Raw genomic sequence first — 19,498 nt, 5'->3', positions numbered from 1 at the left:
TTTGAACCTGCATATGTTGTTAATACTTCGGTACATTCTTCTTCTCCAGTTTTACCACACCACAATGCTGTTTTTCTAAGGATGCTTGCCTCTCAGCAGAGGAGAGATCATGTGAGTCTGTAATGATAAAACAGCAGCATGAAAAGCATCCAAGTTGTTTCCTATGATGTATTGTGAGTGCACATTCCAAGAGATGGATATGTACAATTAGCAGTAAAAGAAAAGTACTTACAATGAATATGTTACAGAATGAACAATGACAGATAAAAAGGCATATGTATGTTAATGAAAATGCATGAGGAAATAAATGTCAGAAAAAATTAAAGAAAAATTTCAGTTAAACTTTTTTTTAAAATTCTCTTTTGGCTGAATGATTTTAATTATTTCTCTTCCCCCTTGAGTTCAGAGATAATGTGCAAATGGCGCCTAAGGAAATGATATTGGAAGTTTCCTCTTTGCATCCATGATATTCTGAGCTTTGAACTTACAAACACAACTGAGTTGGGCTTGTGATTTATTGGTTAGAAAAGCTTCAGGGAAAATAGAGGCAGAGTGTGGAAGATCCCCTAGTTGGCAATAATCTCTCTGAATAACTCCCAAGCTCATAGCATAAGGCAGATCCTTTTTGCTAGGCACAGTTTATTTATTATACGCGCCTTATACATAAAATCTTAAATAACAAGATGATCCTTGATTTACATGTAAGAAATCAATGTTATTTAGCTGTACTATTCCAAATATTTATGGCATTTCTATCACAAAGTTTACCTTGTTGGAGAAGATTATATCATCTGTGGTGCAAGATTGGGAGGAAGGGTTGCACCTTCAGTTAAGAGAAATGGACATGAATCTCAACCCCAACTTTTACAGACCACAAGACTGTGGGCAAGTCACTTAACAATGCCTGAACTCAATTTTCTCATTTGTAAAATGAGAGTACTATCTTACATAGCATACTTCATGATGTTGTTGAGAAAAATAAAAAAATGCTTTGTAAAGAGTAAAGTGTTACATAATTGTGAATCAATAGTAATTAAAGAGTTCTTTTGAATTAATTATGGCAATTAATAAAGATATATCCATGGAAATAATTTTTAGTTTTTATAAAATCTTCCCAAGTGAAGTATGTATTCATAAATAGGGAGATAGGGTAGCCTAACCAAATTTATTTCAGTGATTTTTGTTGCAAAATCTTTTTTTGCTTCTCATGTAGCAAAAATCTTTTCTAAAGAAAGAAAACACCTGGCTTCTTTTGAGAAAGAGATATCCATGGGGAGCTGATCAAGAGTATTCTGACACTGATCCAGATACTAATTAATGAATTTGAAACATGAAACATTTTGTAGTTGTAGGGCTATTCACAGAGAAATATCCAGGTGTGTAAGATACCCTGAATTCAATGGCTCATTCATCAGAAAACAATGGTTGTCCAGAAGGTATGTAAATCTGAAAAAAAAAAATCTGTATATTCATTTTGTTTGTTCTTTTATAAAATGGAAGGATAGTTTTAAAAATAATCTCTTAGCCAAATGTATCTATATATATATGTTGTATTTCCTCAGGAGAATATCAGCTTCTTGAGAGCAGAGGATCATTTCTTTATAATTGTAGATATATAGATTTAGAGTTGGAGGTGACCACAAAGAACATCTAGTCCAAAGACCTCATTTTATGAATGAGGAAACTGAGAGACAAGAGATCACAAAGGAAGTGAATACCAGTGCCAGAATTTGAACCCAGATTCTCCATCTTTGGCACAGAAGTCACTTAATAAATGCTGTTGGAAATCAATTCAACTAGCTCTTATTAAGTGGCCACCTTTTACCAGATGTTGGAGTTACAAAGACAGACTAAATAGGACCAAAGCAAACTAAACCAAATTAAAACAAGAGATAAATCCTTAAGGAACTCACATTCTCTTGGATTGTAAAATTTGACTAATGTAGTAAAAAAAAAAAATAGGAAGACAGACTAGACCTGTGATTTTACCAATATAGAGAATTTTATCTTGAAGAAACTCTCCCTGCTGATGCAGATTGGCATCATCTCTACAACTTAAAGCCTTACAGAGTTTCTCAGAGAACTGAGGGGTTGAGAAACTTGTTGAGAGTTACACAGCCAATAACTGTCATAGACTGGATTTAAATGCAGGTCTTCTTGAGGTTGGGTTTCTATCCACTATACCATGTCATCTCTCTAATACAAGAATACATAAAGTTTTGTGATTTTTTTCTGATACGGAAACATAGTTGATTAGACAAATCAATAAATACATGAAACATTGATGTAATATGACAGAATTATTATCCTTGAGTTCAAGGTATCTGTCTTCTTTGACTCTTGACTAAGAAAAGCTATAAATAAGATCCGTCTTTTTCTAAGTCAGGCTAGACTGTCACACACTCAACTGTAATTCCACATGATCTCGAGCTTATATAACAACACAAGGGTCAACAAATCACACTTGTGAACAAAGCCTGTTGTAGCTAGCAGGGTGCTTGGAAATGGCAGATTTTTTTTATCAGCAAACACATATAAAGGGAGAAAAACATCCCATTGTACCATTTCTCTATCTAAAGCAGAGACCAGACCATAGTACACCTAGAATGGAATTTTTTCCTTGTCTAGCCACAGATTATAACTTAGTAATAACTCTTTTCAGCCTAGGTGATCGATAAACTTTTTCCCCTCTCAGACACCACAAGATAGCAGGCAATAACTTGCAATACCACAATTAAAAAGTGTTTTCCATTTTATACAATTCTATTGGTTATATAATTTGACCCAATATAATAAATTTTATGATTCTTTTTATTTTTTTTCTTAGAAAATAGAAAAGTTAGTTGATGCATTTTAGTGCTTTATACTATGATCATTTTCTAATTACCACCCTCTTGTAACAAAGAAAACCAGTTAAGGCAAACTAAGCCACCAAGTCCACTAGATGTATAACATTTGGCACCTTTACTCCCCAACTTCTTCACCAAAATGAGAAAAATGTCTTATTATCTGTCCTCTGGGAAAAAAATTGCAAATTCTTTTTACTTGAAATAGACACTGAAAAAATCTATGTCATCACTTGTATGAGGTAGGTCAATCTCCTAGGAGTGAGCAATTATTTTAAAATATTTTATATGTTCACACATATATGAATGTGTATGCATATATATATACATATATATATATGTATAATCATAGGGAATTGAATCCAATAAAAATACTTCTATTTCTATTTAAATACTCAAGCATATTCACAAAGTCTTAAAAAATAGTCAACTGGTCATGCAAAAACATTGACTAATCTTAGCTTTCTTTTGTATTGTCTTTTTTCAGAATAGGTCTCCTTATCTTGTCCAGGTAGGAAATCTTGGTGATCTGACAAAACCTAGCTTTGATAATCCATTCTAAGCATTTATTAAGTTCCTACTCCCGATAAGGCAAGTGGTAAATGTTGGGGGGTACAGAGACAATAAAGAAATCCAGTCCTTGCTTCTGAGGGGTTCCTGTTACTGAGGAGGGGTGGAGCGAGCATTGAGAGCATGGGCACAGATGAGTACAGAAATGAATTGTGGAGGAAAAGGAAGCACTGCCAAGAAAGGGGGCCATGCTCCAGAGGAGAGCCAGCTCTCCATGACTGCCCTGATGCAGGGAGCTGGCTCACTGACAGGAACTTACTTTTACAGGACATCTAAAGCTCAGGGCTCTCGATTTAATTCTGCATTAATTTGTACAGAGTTGTTTGTGTGTTTTCTCCCCCATTAGACTTGGAACACCTTATGAGCACTATTTCTGTTTTCCTCTTCTTTCCTTTTTTTGTATCCCCAGGCTTAGCAGAGTGTCTGGCACATAGCAGACACTTAATAAATGCTTATTGATTGATGACCTCCAAGGCAGCTAATTGGTGTAGTGCATAGAACACCACACCTGGAGTTAGGAAGACTCACTTCCCGGAGTTCAAATCTGGCCTTAGACACTAACTGTATGACCCTGGACAAGTCATTTAGCCTGATCTGCCTCAAAGCTGCTCTAGTATCTGTGCCAAGAAAATTCCAAATAGGGTCATGAAGAGTTGGACAGAACTGAAAGGAGTAAAGGACAAGAGAGACAAGGTCCTTCAAAGCTAGGTACACAAAAGGCAGAACTCAGAAAGTCTATCTGCAGTTCTTGCTTTGAGCTAAGGTTGTTAAAAAGCCACAAACAATAAGCATCCAAGCACCTTTCCTCTGGACTGGGTTTTAGCCCCTAAGGTATCCAATGCTGTACAGGCTGCTAGACTGAGGTTCAGTGAATCTAATTACAACAAAAAACAAAGAGGATATTCTTTGAATCTCTTCAGGAGAAAAAATAGAGCAATAAAAGATTTACCCATAAAAGCCATATGACTACAAATATCAAAGTGAATGGTTCCCTTTGTGAACAACTGGAAAATGAACTCAAAGTATGCTTTAAAAAGGGGAAATTGTGATGGTGTGTGTGTATGCATATGTGTATACATGTGTGTGCATGTGTTTGTATGTGTGTGTTTTCTGGGATTTGGGGGGGCATATTTGTCTTTGTTTTACAATATATTAACAAATTGACTAATATATTAACTTTGAGCATTGAGGTGTACTGCTTATAAATGAAGGCTTCAAGCTTTTTCTAGAAAATGTGAATTTTAGGATTTCCCAGGACCGAATTCATCAAGTCTGAACTGAGCATGAGTAGAAGGTATCTTTTAGATGATGCAGGAGGCATAACTGCATTGTGTTGTGAGAATTAAGTGAGCTAAGGGATATAAAGCACTTTGCAGACCTTGAAGCACTGCCTAAATGACAGTTATTAAGCAGAGTGGAGAAACAGGTGACCTGGAAGACAGGAAGACATGAGTTCAACTTTTGCCCCCCAACATACTAGGTGGGCAACCCTGGGCAAGACACTCAAACTCTCAGTGCCCTCCAGTTAAGTCTTTAAAAAACACTTTGTCCATCTATCTATCTATCTATCTATCTATCTATCTATCTATCTATCTATCTATCTATCTATCTATCTACCTATCTATCTATCTATCTATCTATCTATCTATCTATCTATCTATCTCTATCATCTATCTATCTATCTATCTATCTATCTATCTATCTATCTATCTATCTATCATATCTGTCTATAGTATCTATCTATCTATCTACCTATCTATCTGTCTACCTATCTATCTATCTATACCTGTGTATAGTATCTATCTATCTATCTACCTATCTATCTATCTGTCTACCTATCTATCTATCATATCTGTCTATAGTATCTATCTATCTATCTACCTATCTCATCATCTAGGAGGCCATTGGGATTAAATGACTTGCCCATGGTGATACAGATAGGAAGCTGATTTGATCCCAGGTCCTCTGGACTCCAGGATGGGTGCTCTACTCCCCAGTTAATTCTTGAAGACTATACATTGTAGAGAAAATGCCCCTCACTCTCGCAAAAGGGAATTTTCTCCCTTGGGAGTACTCTATACAAAAGAAATTCCAGCTATGGTCCCTAATATCCCAGGATTTCATTCATGTGGAAACTTTCTTCACCAAGTCTGGTAAAAATCCACTGGTATCTGTCTAAGTCTGAGAGAATCCTATGAGGTACAGAAAGATATAACAGATTAGATAGATAGACAGAGATAGACAGACAGACAGACAGATAGATAGATAGATAGATAGATAGATAGATAGATAGATATAGAGATATATAGAAAGAATAACTTGCCCATGATCATAGAGCTCTGTTAAGAATGGAGGTTTAAACCTGGTGATGGCAACTCCATCCTGCTTCTCACTACCGCAGTACCCTAAGTGAATTCAGGCCTCTACAACTTTATAACGTGTATTTTTTCATCTTTGTTGGAATTCATTTTGTCTAACAACCCAAGTCTTTATAGATATTTAGAAATAACTGCAAAGACAATATGTAGCAATGATGTTTATAGCACTTAAGAGGGCAAAGGTTTTATGAGAATATTCAAAATCATTAGAAGCACCTATATCCAGAAATAACTGTGATCATGGTGATCTTAAACTGTGATAAAACTCACTGTTGCCTACCAAGAGAAGTTTGCCCTAAGATTTCGATCTCCCCTATTTTTTTTAAAGTCTTAGTCTGTCATGAGGAATTTTTGAACTTCTAAAATTCACCACTTAGTAGTGTACCTTCTGGGAATGAACCTCTCAGAACTCAACTAACTTTCTTCAGATGCAGATTAGACTCATTCCTCACACCTTTACACCTTGGTAGGACCTTTCAGAACTTATGAAGTTACTGGCATCAGTGACTTTCCATGACAGGAGGCATCACTATGGGAGAGGAGAACTCAATAAGCATTAATCGTCTTTTATTAAATTAATTTACTGATTGGTTTCCCTGATTTCAGTATCCAATCCATTCTCCAAACAATTAATATCCCCCAAATTGAGCTCTGAATATGTTACTCTCCCATCAAAAATGTCTTCACTGGTTCCTAATTGCTTCTAAGATAAAATGCAGATTCCTTAGTCTGGCATTTAAAGGCCTCTACCTTCTTTTTCAGTTTCTTTTCATGTTATTCCCTTTCCTTCATTCTGTTTTACTCCAAATGGCCTGCTAGCTGATCTGAGTAGGAGATACATCATCACCACTCCTAGTGGCTCTCAGTATCTGGAATGTACTTCTTTCTCGCTTCTGTCTTATAAGAGATTCTTATTCTCTTTGAAATACAGATTCTCATATATCTGGATTCCCCAATTATTAATACTCTCTCCCTCAAATTACTTTATATTACCTGGATACACTTTGTATTAAATTAGCCTTTGTGCATATTATATTCCTTTCCTCCCATAGTAGTTCTTAAGCTTCTTAAGAGTGGGGAGTGTTTATTTATTTTTCTTCTTGTTTTGTTTTTTCATTCTTATTTGATTTTGCTTTCATGTTTATTTTATGCTTGCATCTCATCTTCAGTTAGCATAACCATTCAACTGAAAGACCCTGGTTACCCCAATCTTAAAAAAAAAAAAAGAGAGAGCTTCACTAGATTACCTCTAAAATCCTTTACAGTTATAGGACAGGAGGCTATGGGATCAAAATAACTCACATTTCTACAGCAGTAGAAACTTTTCAACAAAATATATGTATATGAATTTATGTGTGTGCATACATCTATGCGTATATACATACACACATATGCATATACATACACATACATGTACATACACATATATACATACACACACACACATATATATATATACATACACACGCACACACATACACATATTAGATCTTTGGAGTTTGTCAATAACTCTGGTATTAAGAGCATTATTATTCCCATTTTCTATATGAGCAATTTGAAGTTCACAGAACTTAAATAATTTCCATCTGGTGGTATACTAGTAAGTAGCAGAGGCTGGATTTGAACCAACATCTTGCCAAATCTAAGCCTCGAATTCTATTGGCCATACCAGGATGCCTCTCTATCTGGGATATTTGAGCATTAATTCATTCTCCAACTGACTTGGTCAGCATTTTTGGAAAAATGCATAATTTTTGCATCAGGTTTGTAAATTGGTACACCAAAGTCTACCTGTTCCAGGGGAATATTGAGAAGGGAAGTACTTTAAAATCCTTGGGACAAAATTATTGTATAACAGATAGTTTGCTTCTGTTCAGGAATTTTTTTCACTTAAAGAAACAGCAAGTTGGAAGATTGTCGAAGTACATTAAAGCAAAGGCATTCTTAAGAAATATTCTTAAGGAACTAATTTCTTAAGAAGAACATTATCTTCTACAATCTAAGACCCAAAGAATCTGAACTTTCTTACTGAGATGAAGGAGCTCAAGAGTGAATCCTGAAATTCCCCATATACTCTCCATATATTTAGATGTGGTAAACCACTAAATCTTGACTGTGAATTCTGATTCCATCAGTCATAAGAAGGACTGTCACTTTGGCATCATAGGATTAAAAATTTAGAGCTGGGAGAGTCTTCAGAGATGATCTAGTTTTCATTCTAAAGATAAGGAAACTGAGGTCTAGAGAAGATAAATGATTCACCTAAGGTTACACAGGTAACAGGTAAGTAGATCCAGGATGGAGCTCAGGTGCTATGACTCCAACTTCTGCACTCTTTTCACAATCCATGATACAGTAGTGACTTCCTTAAGTTCACAAGGTCAGTAAGTGGCAAAGCCAGGACTCTATCTAAGTCTTTACTCCTTGTTCAATTGCTTCTTTAGACACTTGGTAAAAACACTCTGCTCCTTAGGAAAGAGATCAGCCGGAGGCAGTATAACTCAATGAAAAGAACTCCTGCTTTGAAGTTGCAATACCAGGTCTCATCTCAGCTCTGCTACTGAATATCTGCAAAACTCTGGACAAGTCGATTAACCTCTCTGTACCTCAGTTTCTTCAGCCCCAAAACGAGAGGTTTAGACTAGATGAACTCTAAAGGCCCTTCTCCCTCTGACATCTTATGATTCTGGTTTCTATAAGTAACAGTCAGGGAAACTGAGTACCATTAATTGAATGAAGTAAATTCAACATAGAATTTTATAAAAGAAATTTTGAAAAACTGATGCTTTGGGGAACAGAATACCTTTCACTTGGTTGCAGGACCTCATCGCCTTTCTTCCAAGAGCAGTGAGCCTTGGGAGATGCTTTTGGTTTGCAATCAAATAGAACCAGGCTGCCTATTTGAGCCTGGATCAGCCTCTTCATTGGATTCTTAGAAAAGTCTGGAGCAGATGCTAAATGATGAAGAAAGAATAGAAAAGAAAAACAGCTCAAAATTATTTTGTTGATGTTACATATTTTGGTTTGAAGATGGATGGCAAGTTTGTAGAATTTCTATGTGGATCCAGCTTTTACACCCCATCCCCACTTGGAAATAAATATATTGAAGGCTTTGCCATTGTAGAAAATACATATTCCAATAACCTATGCAGTTGCCCTCCCAATGCTAAAAGTAAATACCTAGAATGCCAAAATGTGATAGAATGGTGACCTGAATCAACTAAACAACCAACTAACCAATCAATCAATCAAACAAACAGGAAGCATTAATTATGTGCCCAGTAGGTGCCAGGCACTGTTTGGTATTAGGGATTGAATTTTTTTAAAGTAATCTCTCAGGGATCAGAGGTAAATTAGGATTAAGAAATACAATTAAAGGTAAACCAGCATCCACAATTTGTCCTATATCTTAAGTACTGAAAAATTTTCTTCACATATATCAGCATAAATACATAGTTTGTTTTTTTAAACAAGTGTTTGGATTACGGAAGGCGCTAGTAGGGAAAAAAGGTGGGTTGTGAATTGAAAACATTAAATTAAATTTAAAATATCCACATACTTCCATACAACTGTTCCTTATTTTTAGTGGACCTGCGATTTCTTTGGTACAAACAACTCCCAGTGAAGAAAGTCCTTCTACCAATGCAAATCAGCAACTGTTCTGCAACTTATAGCTTAAAAGTTGCCTAGAGCAGCAATTAGTTATGGCTCCTTAATGAGAGTGCCTAGAATAGAGCCTCTGTTTGATAATTAAGGGTCTCAGGTTCATTACTGTATATATAAATTATCATTGTATATCACTGTAGATTAGAGTATCATAGGACTTAGAAATGGAAATGACTTTTGGTGTAGAAAGTATAATACCACAGACTGAATCTCCTGGTCTCACAGCATATTTTAGAATTTTGCTTTGAATTATTTTTCCCTAAATCCTTGATTGTTCAGCCTGCCATTTAAAAAAATTCTTCTAAAATAAAAGGCAGAAGCACTTTTTATGTAGCAAAAACAGTGGAAGCAGACTAGGTGTCTATTCAATGATTGGGGACAAGTGAACAAATTGTAAAAGATTAATGTAATGTGAAATATTGTCATGGTATTCGTAGAAATAGAAGTTCAGAAAAACATAGTCAGACCTGTATGAATGAATATTGGAGGAAGTAACCAGAAACAGGAGATAATAAAATAAAGTGCCTACAATAATGAATATTAAAAGCAATGCTAAAAGTAAACAAGAGGGTACCTGGTGTGGCTTGTAATATCACTGGATCACAGGCTTTAGAGCTGACAGAGACATGAAAGGATCATCTGATCCAGTTTGGTCAAAAGATATTAAACATCTCACCCAAGATCAAATAGGTAAGAAGTGGCAGAGCCAAAGAGGTCCCTGGATTCTTCACCCGGTACTCTTGCCTTCAATGAATGAAAAGATTGCTATGGAGGTAGACACGATTATATAGATGTCATTGTTACAATGGTGTGTGTGTGTGTGTGTGTGTGTGTGTGTGTGTGTGTGTGTGTGTGTGTGTGTGTGTGTATTTGTGTGTGACAGGGTGGTAGAAGATGAGGGGAAATGACTTTCCTCTAAAAACAATAATAATAATAAAATAGGGAAAAAGTAAAGGAAAAGAATCAGGAATCCTCCTCAGCTGAGTTCTGCTTAACTGAAATTTTACTCCTACCGTCTATGACCATAGTGTCTATGATACGAAACATAGTTTCTCAAAGGCAAAGAGAACATTGCCTTCATATCCTATAATTCGTCTTTATCTTTGGGCTTCTCTCCAAGTCACTGTTTCTACTACTGTTCCATCATTAATAATTTAGTTGTGTATTCTCGCTTCAAAGCAATGAATGATCAGGTCATAAATATCCTGGATTTTTATAGCACATGAGTTAGAGCTGTTACCAAACACTTCACTGCAATGGATTCAAAAGAGAAATATATAATGCCTTAGTCTGCATTTACATTTGAAAGGGTTAACAAATTAAGATGATAAACCTGTAGCAGGAAAAGCTGTTTTTTAAAGTACAAAGAAAATATATCTTACCAACAACTTTGAGTTCCGCGCTGGAATAGACGAGCCCATGTTTGTTTTCCGCTATGCACTGGTACATGCCAGAATCATTCACATTTAGGTCTGCTATTGAAAGGGCCCCATTTTCTAGCTGTACTCTCTCCTAGGCAATGGAGGGGAGATGCTTTTATCTATAAAAGCACAGTATACTCTAACAAAATAAATACAAATACCTTGGATAGAATCTATCCCAGATTTCTCTCATTTATAAACCTTACAGAAGATCACCAAGTGTCTTCGTTGACTGTGATAATGGACTTTAGTTCTCATTTAAGCCAGGAAGTCAACTAACCTTTTATCAATGAATCGGGATGGATCCCGTGAAGTGCTAATATAGACCCAAGTGAGCAGGCCCTACACCTCATAGAGCATTATCTAGGAATCCATTGGATAAATCCTTGACATTCCAAATAATTTTCCTTTCTCATTAATGTCCCCAATTTGCAAACAGAAAGTGCCACAAGCTTCAGCATTTCTATTCAGGCAAACAGTAAGGAGTTTCTTTGATTTCTTTAAACATGCAAGTTGAAGGCTGAGTAAAAACTAGGTACATGGAACAAAAGATACTTAAATATGGAGACCATGAATATTTATCAAGGTGCTTCTGGAGTGTGAAATATAGACAAGTGCTATGCCTGAGGAACTGAAGGAGCAAGGCTGGGTTAGCACTGAAAGCAAACATCGCAGCCTGATTAAAAAGTGCATGGAAAAAGTCATTGAGAAAACAAATGCCAAAGCACAGGAATTGCTGAGTGATAGACATATTAATTTCCCCAGCAATCCAGCTAAGGGATAGGACTGGAGAAGGGAAATATGTATTTAATTTTCATTACTGGTAGAACTACTACAAGTTAGGAGACTCTTTTTTGAGAAAGCAGTCTATAGTTTGCAGAAAAAGTCATAAAAATGAGGATTCCCTCTGACCTAATAATTATATTGTTGGAATTCTAACTGAGGATATATTAACAGTAATTAGAGTTTCTTGCTCAAAGGTATTTATAGTAGCAATCAATTTAATTTAAAAGAATATCCAATGCAAAGCACTGCATCAGGTAGCATAAGTTCTAATTTCAAAAACTGAAAAAAATACCGAGTTTAAAAGAAATAGTAAGTTGTACATACTTGATTTGCAGTTTACTGTGCAATCATCTTTTTTCTATTCTATATTATGAAAATGCTTGTTTTATTTCTTAAGTTCAGAATAAAATGGATTATAAAAAGAATGGAAACCATTTCAGTGCCTGATAATAAAGGGTAAATTTTTGGTTTGGGTCATTGACTATATTATGATAAAAAATATGGCTTAACAAATGCTTTGATTTTTCTGTGCAGACCTACGATTTCACAGGTAAGGAAACCTATGCAATCAATGCTGACCAGCAATGACTCTGCAGTTTATAGTTTTAGATTTCTGTCTGGGATCCTGAGAGGTGGATGGAGCCAAAGCAAGTCTTTCTGACCATAACACTGCCTTCTAGGTACATTACATCTTCAAAGATATTACAGCACATTAACCAAATGGGTTACTATAATGACATCGTGATCGACTATGAACCATATGAAAGAATGTGGGACCTTTGTGAAATAACACTAGGCAAAGAAAAAAAAAAGACAAGGTTCCTGGTAATTCTAATTAGCGGAGCGAAAATGGATCCACTTATTGATCCACTTAAGTCTAAAGTCTTATGAATGCATTTTATATGTTAGAATGCATTTAGGTAATTCAAGTAATTACAAAGCAGGTTGAATTGGTTGTATTAATATTTTATATTAAGTTTATGGTAAATATATTTATTAAATACATTTTATGTTGGGGAGTTAAATCAATAATATAGAATCATATCCTTCTCACGGGCATATTTGAATAAAGACCTCAGTCTTGTCAGGGAAAACCCTTGCTTTCATATCCTGCCTACTTATTGAAGTGTAAGCAAAAGCTTAAGAAAAATCAACAGAATTTTTGAGCAACCCCTTCCCTAGTAAAGCTTCCAGAAAGCATTTAACATGACAGGAGGGAAGATGAGTTAATTCACTTTACCTCCACCACCAGGCCAGCTCCATTCTTCAGCCATCTGTAGGATGGCTTAGGTTTACCACTTGCCCGGCATTCCCAGTATAGATTGTCCTCCACAGCAGCTTCTATATCCTTTATCATCTGAACCCAGTGAGGTTTTGCTGCACATATACCCCACCCCCCAAAAAAGAAGAATTAATACACAAATGAAATTTGAAAATCTTATTGTGGGAAATATTCAAGATCACAAATAGTGGGTGAAAAAAGGTATGGAATATATAGATTACAATCTATTTTCACAATTCCAAATACAGCAAGAAATCCACAGTTTTTTCTCAAGGGAGAATCATGCTAATCCTTCTGAAGTCATCCTAATTTAATCATTTATGTTTTCTAAAACATTTAATGCCAAAATAATATTCTTGTGAGTATCCGCAGTAGGACGATTCAGAGGCATAACCTCATTTGAAGACATCGGGGCCCTACTTGGGTTTTTCTCATTTCTTTTTCATTCCTCACAATTACAAGGTGGCAAGGAGGACACGAAGAGATAGAGTAAGGACCTAGTGACTTTCCTAATTTCATAGGCTTTTTTGGAGTAGCCATATATATCTCTGCTCTTGGATTGCTGCCCAATGCTTTTTGGAATCATTACAGGAGAAAGGAAGAGAAGGGATGTAGGATTCCTCCTGATGCTTCTGTGTCCCTTATCTTTGGAGAGCTGAATAGTTCACTTCAAATCAGCAGGATGGAACAGCAAATTAAAGCTGTGAGAGTTGATCAAAAACTCACTCTAATTCCCCCCAATAAATGACATTAAACTATCAGGGGGAAGAACACTTTCTTCTCTTTTCTTCCTATGTTTCTGCTTGTCTCATAATTATTTGTCGAGTTCTATTACAGAAAATTTCCCTACATGTGTGCCTGACATCTACCAAAAGATAGATGTGCTCATACCTAGACTTGATTTTTGTCCCCAAAGGTATTTTGAACTGCAAGATCACACTGAGTGACAACTTACACTTCATTTCTTGAATGGCAGCAGATATCAGCCTTAATTATGCACTTAGATTTAACATCCATAGGGAAGAAACTTCTATAGCTCAAGAAAAATATTTCCCTCAAGTTAGAAATAACTCTTAATTAAATGCAAGCCTGAGAACACTTTACTTACCTCTGTAGGAATTAAAATCAAAGTAGGAAAAATAGATAGATCAGCGGAATTTGAATGATATGATTTTTTTTTCCCTCAAGGGGAGAAGGAAAAAAGTAATTCATAACTTTAAATCAGGTATGCAAATCACATAGATCACACATCTCCTTTCCCTCTTACAGGAAGTATTTGAATTTTTTTTAAGAGAGGAGTGAAACACGACAGAAATAATGCAAGTCACTCAATAAAAACAGCACATTGTGCCAAGTTTCGGATCAGGCTTCATATCAAGCCCTGGTAGGTGAGAAGGCTTATTGGCTTCACAGTGCATTATGCATGTGCTGTATACTGTGGGATTCACATTTGCATCCTGCATATGGAGAAACAGTTTATCCATTTCTTCTTAATTGCTACCAAGGGAAGATTTGTCTTTCCATTTCTGTCTTATAAAATTCCTTTTTGCAAATTAAATCAAAATGGAACCATTGTTATACAGCTATTGGGACCAACGGAGACGGCTGAATTTGTATTTTTGGTTTTTTGTTTGTGATTCATTTGAAAATTGACCGTTGCCCATCTTGGAGTGACTGACACATTTCTTACTATGTCTGTCATCGGAATGCATTAATGCCACATTGATATGAAAAAGCATGCACCCATAGAAAGCACCACTAGAAAAGCAGGAAATAAAGCAATACAAGAAACAGAAATGATAAAATAAATATATTGAAAATAACATATATGATACATTAAATATGATGAAATTATACCTAATGATATTCATATACACATAGAATGATAACAAATGCATTTCACTTTATTCACACATCTTATGTACAAAGCAGTATTGGATTTAATTCAACAATGGAAACTCTACCTGCCTTCCTGAGTAACCTCTTCTTAATCTCCTATCAATTAACTGAGAGGTGGAAGGGTACCGGTGTGTGCCTGTGTGCATGTGTGTGCCTGTGTGCATGTGTGTGTTGTGTGTGTATGAGAGAGAGAAAGAGACACAGAGACAGAAAGAGACCTCCCGACCTTTCTGTTTATGTCCGAGAGCTACTGTTTACTGACTAACCTCTTCCCTCAAGAAGTCTTCACAAATGAACATTTAAACAGGAAAGGTACCACCACTCAGAGCACCCCCCCACCTCCTGCACTGCCTCCTCACCACCCACAGCAGAGCCCCCATCGGAGACCATTCCCCGGAGGAATCTTTGCCCTCAGGCACGACTCTCTTGATGGGTAACTACACCCCCCTGCAATATTATTCTGGGAAAATTCCCGACGTGCTTCATTTTACTGCGCGCTCTCACTTCCTCCATGGCTTTCTCACCAATCGCTTTGATAACTTTTAGTCACTCCCCTTCCACATTTCTTTTCCCTAGTCTCCCACCAAAGACCCACCAAACAACTCTGCCACTGTTGTTGCATGGGCAGTGGTAGTATACTTCCCTTTGTCCTACTCACTATTTTAATAACTTCAAGCGCCTCTCCCTGGTCTCCAGTCCCCTATAGGTACAGTTTCCATCATTAGAAAGTAAGCTTGCCAAGGGCAGAAAATATCTTTATTTATATCCCCAACACTTAGCACAACGCTTGGCACTCTGCAAATATTTAATAAGTACTTTTTCATTCACTCATCTATTCAGCAATACCTCGTGTCTTGGTCAGGGCAGGTAGTGGATAGAATGGTAGTCCTGGAATCAGGAAGATCTGAGTTCAAGATCAAGTCTCAGACACTAGCTTTGTGACCTTGGGCAAGTCACTTAACCTTGTTTGCCTCTCAGTTCCTCTTGTGTAAAATGAGCTAGAGAAGGAAATGGCAAACCACTCCAGTATCTTTGCCAAGAAAACCTCAAATGGAGTCACAGAGAGTCAGAAATGACTAAAAAATGACTGAACGACATGTCTAGGTCTTCCTCAGACCTAGTCAAATGTGTTGAATTTCTTTATTGACTGTCTTCCTCACTAGAAGCATCTGAGCTATTGTGTAAGGCAAACTACTAAAACCAGTGCACAGTCTCTTTTCCTAAAATCTTCTTAAGTGACTACTTATTAGCTCTGTCTTGCTCCTCAGGGAATTAAATGACCTCTCCTATGGGATATGGTTTTGTATAAATTGTTATTATAGAACTCTGTGACTGGTGCCATTCTATATATTTGTTAAGTTCTCCAATCTTTAAGCAAAACAAAATGATCAGGGATAGATGTCCATCTATCTGTTAATCTGTGCATTTCTCGAACCCCAAGGTTTCTCAGCAAAACACTGTTACCTGGCTGATGAACCTGAACATCACAGCTTTGTCTACTTCTTTCAGAATTCTTCTGAGCTAAGGTGACAGTTAGTGGGTAAGCTTTCTTCAGTTTCTCTCTCAATTGCAAAATTGATTGATTTTTTTTGTAGCTACATCCTTTTTCACTCTCTCAGACACCAAAGCACAAGTCAACAGTTAGATGTAGTTCATGTCCAAACATTAGTAAATATGATATAAATCTTTGGTGTCATTTCTGGGGGAGGGATAAGCATGGACTAAATAGGGCACATGTTGCTCCACTGAGATTTGTGTTCATGCCTTAACGGTTCCATCAATGTCCAATGGAAACAACAGGTTGTGGTTCCATTCTTTAGGCTGTTTCCAGTTCTTAGAACAGTGTATAAGACATAGTAGGCACTCAATAAAGGCTTACCAACTGACTAGGGTATCTTAATTATAGTGCGATGTAGTTCTTGCTTAGTTAAATATAATAATTAGAACAATACTAATAGCTAATATTTATATAACACTATGTGCCAAGCACTGTGCTGAGCAGTTTACAATTATGTCATTTGATTCTCACAATAACCTTGGGAGTTAGCTGCTAGTATTATCCCCACTTTACAGATGAGGAAACTGAGGCAGACAGAGGTTAAGTGACTTGTCCAGGTTCACACAGCTAGTAAGTGTTTGAAGCTGGATTTCAATGCAGCTATCCCTGACTCCAGGTCCTGTCCACTGTGCCAGCTAGCTGCCCCTACATTTACCAAAGCCATGGCTCCCTTAAGGAATTTGCCTTCAAAGCCTCTACCCTGTTCAGAATGAATCTTGGCAGGGAGACCGAACATTGAAAATAATAACAACATCGATAATACTAAAAACAACAATAATGGATCCAATTTATATAGAGTTTAAGGTTTATGAAGTTTGTTACATATATTATTTCATTTAATCAATTCCTCTGCCATAATACTTCAGCAATTGTAGAATCTTTTATTTATTTCTGCTTAGATAGGCCTGTGCATATCTGACGAAATAGTCACTATTAAATTATGGCCCATTTTATTTTTTCCTTCCTGTAATGAAAAGTCTATATAGATGAGTTCTGAAGGTTTGCTAATGCTTATATTCTCCTGATATATTGTAAGAATTGGGGGTACTTTTCTCTGTATGCAACCAGTACCAACCTCACCCATCACTGTGACATCTGCAATCATTGTGAGCTGGGAAAGTCTGATCCTTATTAGTTTTAAAAATCCTCTTCTAAGCCATATGTCTGAAGTCATCATGTTGAGCTCTCACAGCCTAAACGTGATATGCTCTGGGCAGCACCAAGTGCTTTGAATGTAGGTAGAGACACTGATAATTTTGTACAATATACGTAGTTGTCCAACTCCGAACTCTGCCATTATGTCAATACTTCACCATCTTTGCTTAGCTATTTTTTTCTTTGCCAGTCATTCATGGAAAACTGAGCCAAAAAAAAGATTTGGTATAATGGTTCACAAATGTCGCTAGCATACAAATGACCTAAACTCACAGTTATACTTCTATCTGACAGTCATTGCACTTCTTGGAAATCCTTAGGTATAAATTTAATTTCTTCTTCAGGAAGTGCTATGGTAGATAAAAGATGAAAGGACTGAGGAAACAAAGGTCTGATCTTCCCAAGAATATTGACTTATTAAATAATATGTAATAACTGCCCAACAAACCAGGACCAGACAATCTTAGTTTAGGCCTGGATCCCAAATACAGAGGGAGGGGATTTTTATGCATTAAAAACAATTAATCAAATAAGACCAATTAATTAAAAGGAAGTAATACAACATTACATAATTAGATTTCTAATTGGATGAAAGATTAGGGACATTCCAAGTTGGGAGTGGAAGAGTGAAAAGGTGCAATTCTCTGAATTCAAAAAAAAAAAGAGGATTTCCACTCTCCCCAAGTATCTATGAACAATCACGGGAATATAGAAACAATAACTGATTGATTAGTAAGGATGGGACCCATTTCAGATAAGACATTTGGATTGTCTGACATGTATAATTGTTAGGAAATTTACATCAATCTTTGGATCTAACCAAGTTTCCGGTAAGCATAAGCTAGGTCCTTAGTTAAGGGTTGGCAGATAGAGGTGGTCCAGCTTCCCAGCCATGCAGGGCTAGGTTCAAACAATGCAATCAAGTTTTCTCCCAATTCCCCCAAAATAATAACTATAAATTATGTATATATATATATATATATATATATATATATATGTATTATTATAAAAATAAAATAATATAAAATGAATAAACTTTTCTCACAAGATAGAATTTGGGCTAGACCCATAAGTGAACAGAAAGGGAGATGAACTAGCTTCAGAATTGTTTCAAGATGGAGTCAGTGTGGTTCCCTCAGTTCCCACAATTAACAACTTGCTCTCCCAAACCCCTCAAGTCCCTTAGTGCTATAGTTTGGGTCACATAAAGACTTTTAGAGAGATCATCAATGTGAATATTAATTATTTTGGCTGGTGATGAATCCATAACTTGTCAATGTTGCTGCCTGTCTCTGGAAAACATCTAATTGGTCAGTAATCCAAGGATAAGGGAATGAACAATTGTCAATCAAATATGAAGTTTAGTTCCATATATAGTCTTTGAATTCTTTTGGTGATAGAGAACCTCAGCATATTTACAAAACAGTGACTCACTCACTATGTCCTCTATTAGTGAAGATGCTATTTCTGATGATCAACACTTTCTAGGTATAATGCTTCTCATGACCCTTTCAAGCTAGTGTGGGTATGCAGAATCAAAGGCTTGACTCATTCTATATAGTTGTAAACTGGTATAAGTGTGAGACTTCTTGTCACATCTGTAAAAGTTTGTTCATTATTTTATCTATCCAACAATCTCCAAGTGACTTCAAAGGGTTTTGAGTATGTTGGCATTTCCTGATCTGTTTCCTGTTCTCTTAAATCATATATCCATGAGTAATATCATTCATTGTTTTTAGCAGCACTAGTAACCTAGGGGTGGGAATGAGGGTAAACCATTCTTTAATCTCAGAGGTTCTTTGAAGTTGGTCACTTTAGGAGTACTTCTTTTATTTTTTCTCTAGTTAGTGATCCCTCTTTCCTGTGATACTGTGTGGCCTACATATTTTTTCAAGGCTCTACAAAAATTATCTCTTGTCAATCAACAGTTTCAGACC

The 19,498-nt window shown here is 36.3% G+C and overlaps 1 protein-coding gene across 3 annotated transcripts in view; it reads right to left on the bottom strand.

Annotated features, from left to right (window-relative positions):
• Positions 1 to 19,498, bottom strand: part of CNTN3 (contactin 3) — a 429,998-nt gene that overhangs the window by 65,498 nt on the left and 345,002 nt on the right. For all 3 annotated transcript variants that reach the window (XM_072598650.1, XM_072598651.1, XM_072598652.1), the window contains exons 9-11: positions 12,908 to 13,044; positions 10,843 to 10,972; positions 8,598 to 8,748 (exon numbers count right to left, since the gene is read on the bottom strand). In XM_072598650.1, coding sequence (XP_072454751.1) covers positions 8,598 to 8,748; positions 10,843 to 10,972; positions 12,908 to 13,044 — 418 coding nt within the window. The remainder of the gene's footprint in view (positions 1 to 8,597; positions 8,749 to 10,842; positions 10,973 to 12,907; positions 13,045 to 19,498) is intronic.

The sequence above is a fragment of the Notamacropus eugenii genome, chromosome 3 (genome assembly GCF_028372415.1).
Source record: "Notamacropus eugenii isolate mMacEug1 chromosome 3, mMacEug1.pri_v2, whole genome shotgun sequence".
NCBI classification, from domain to species: domain Eukaryota; kingdom Metazoa; phylum Chordata; class Mammalia; order Diprotodontia; family Macropodidae; genus Notamacropus; species Notamacropus eugenii.
This window is presented reverse-complemented; position numbering and strand designations above follow the sequence as displayed.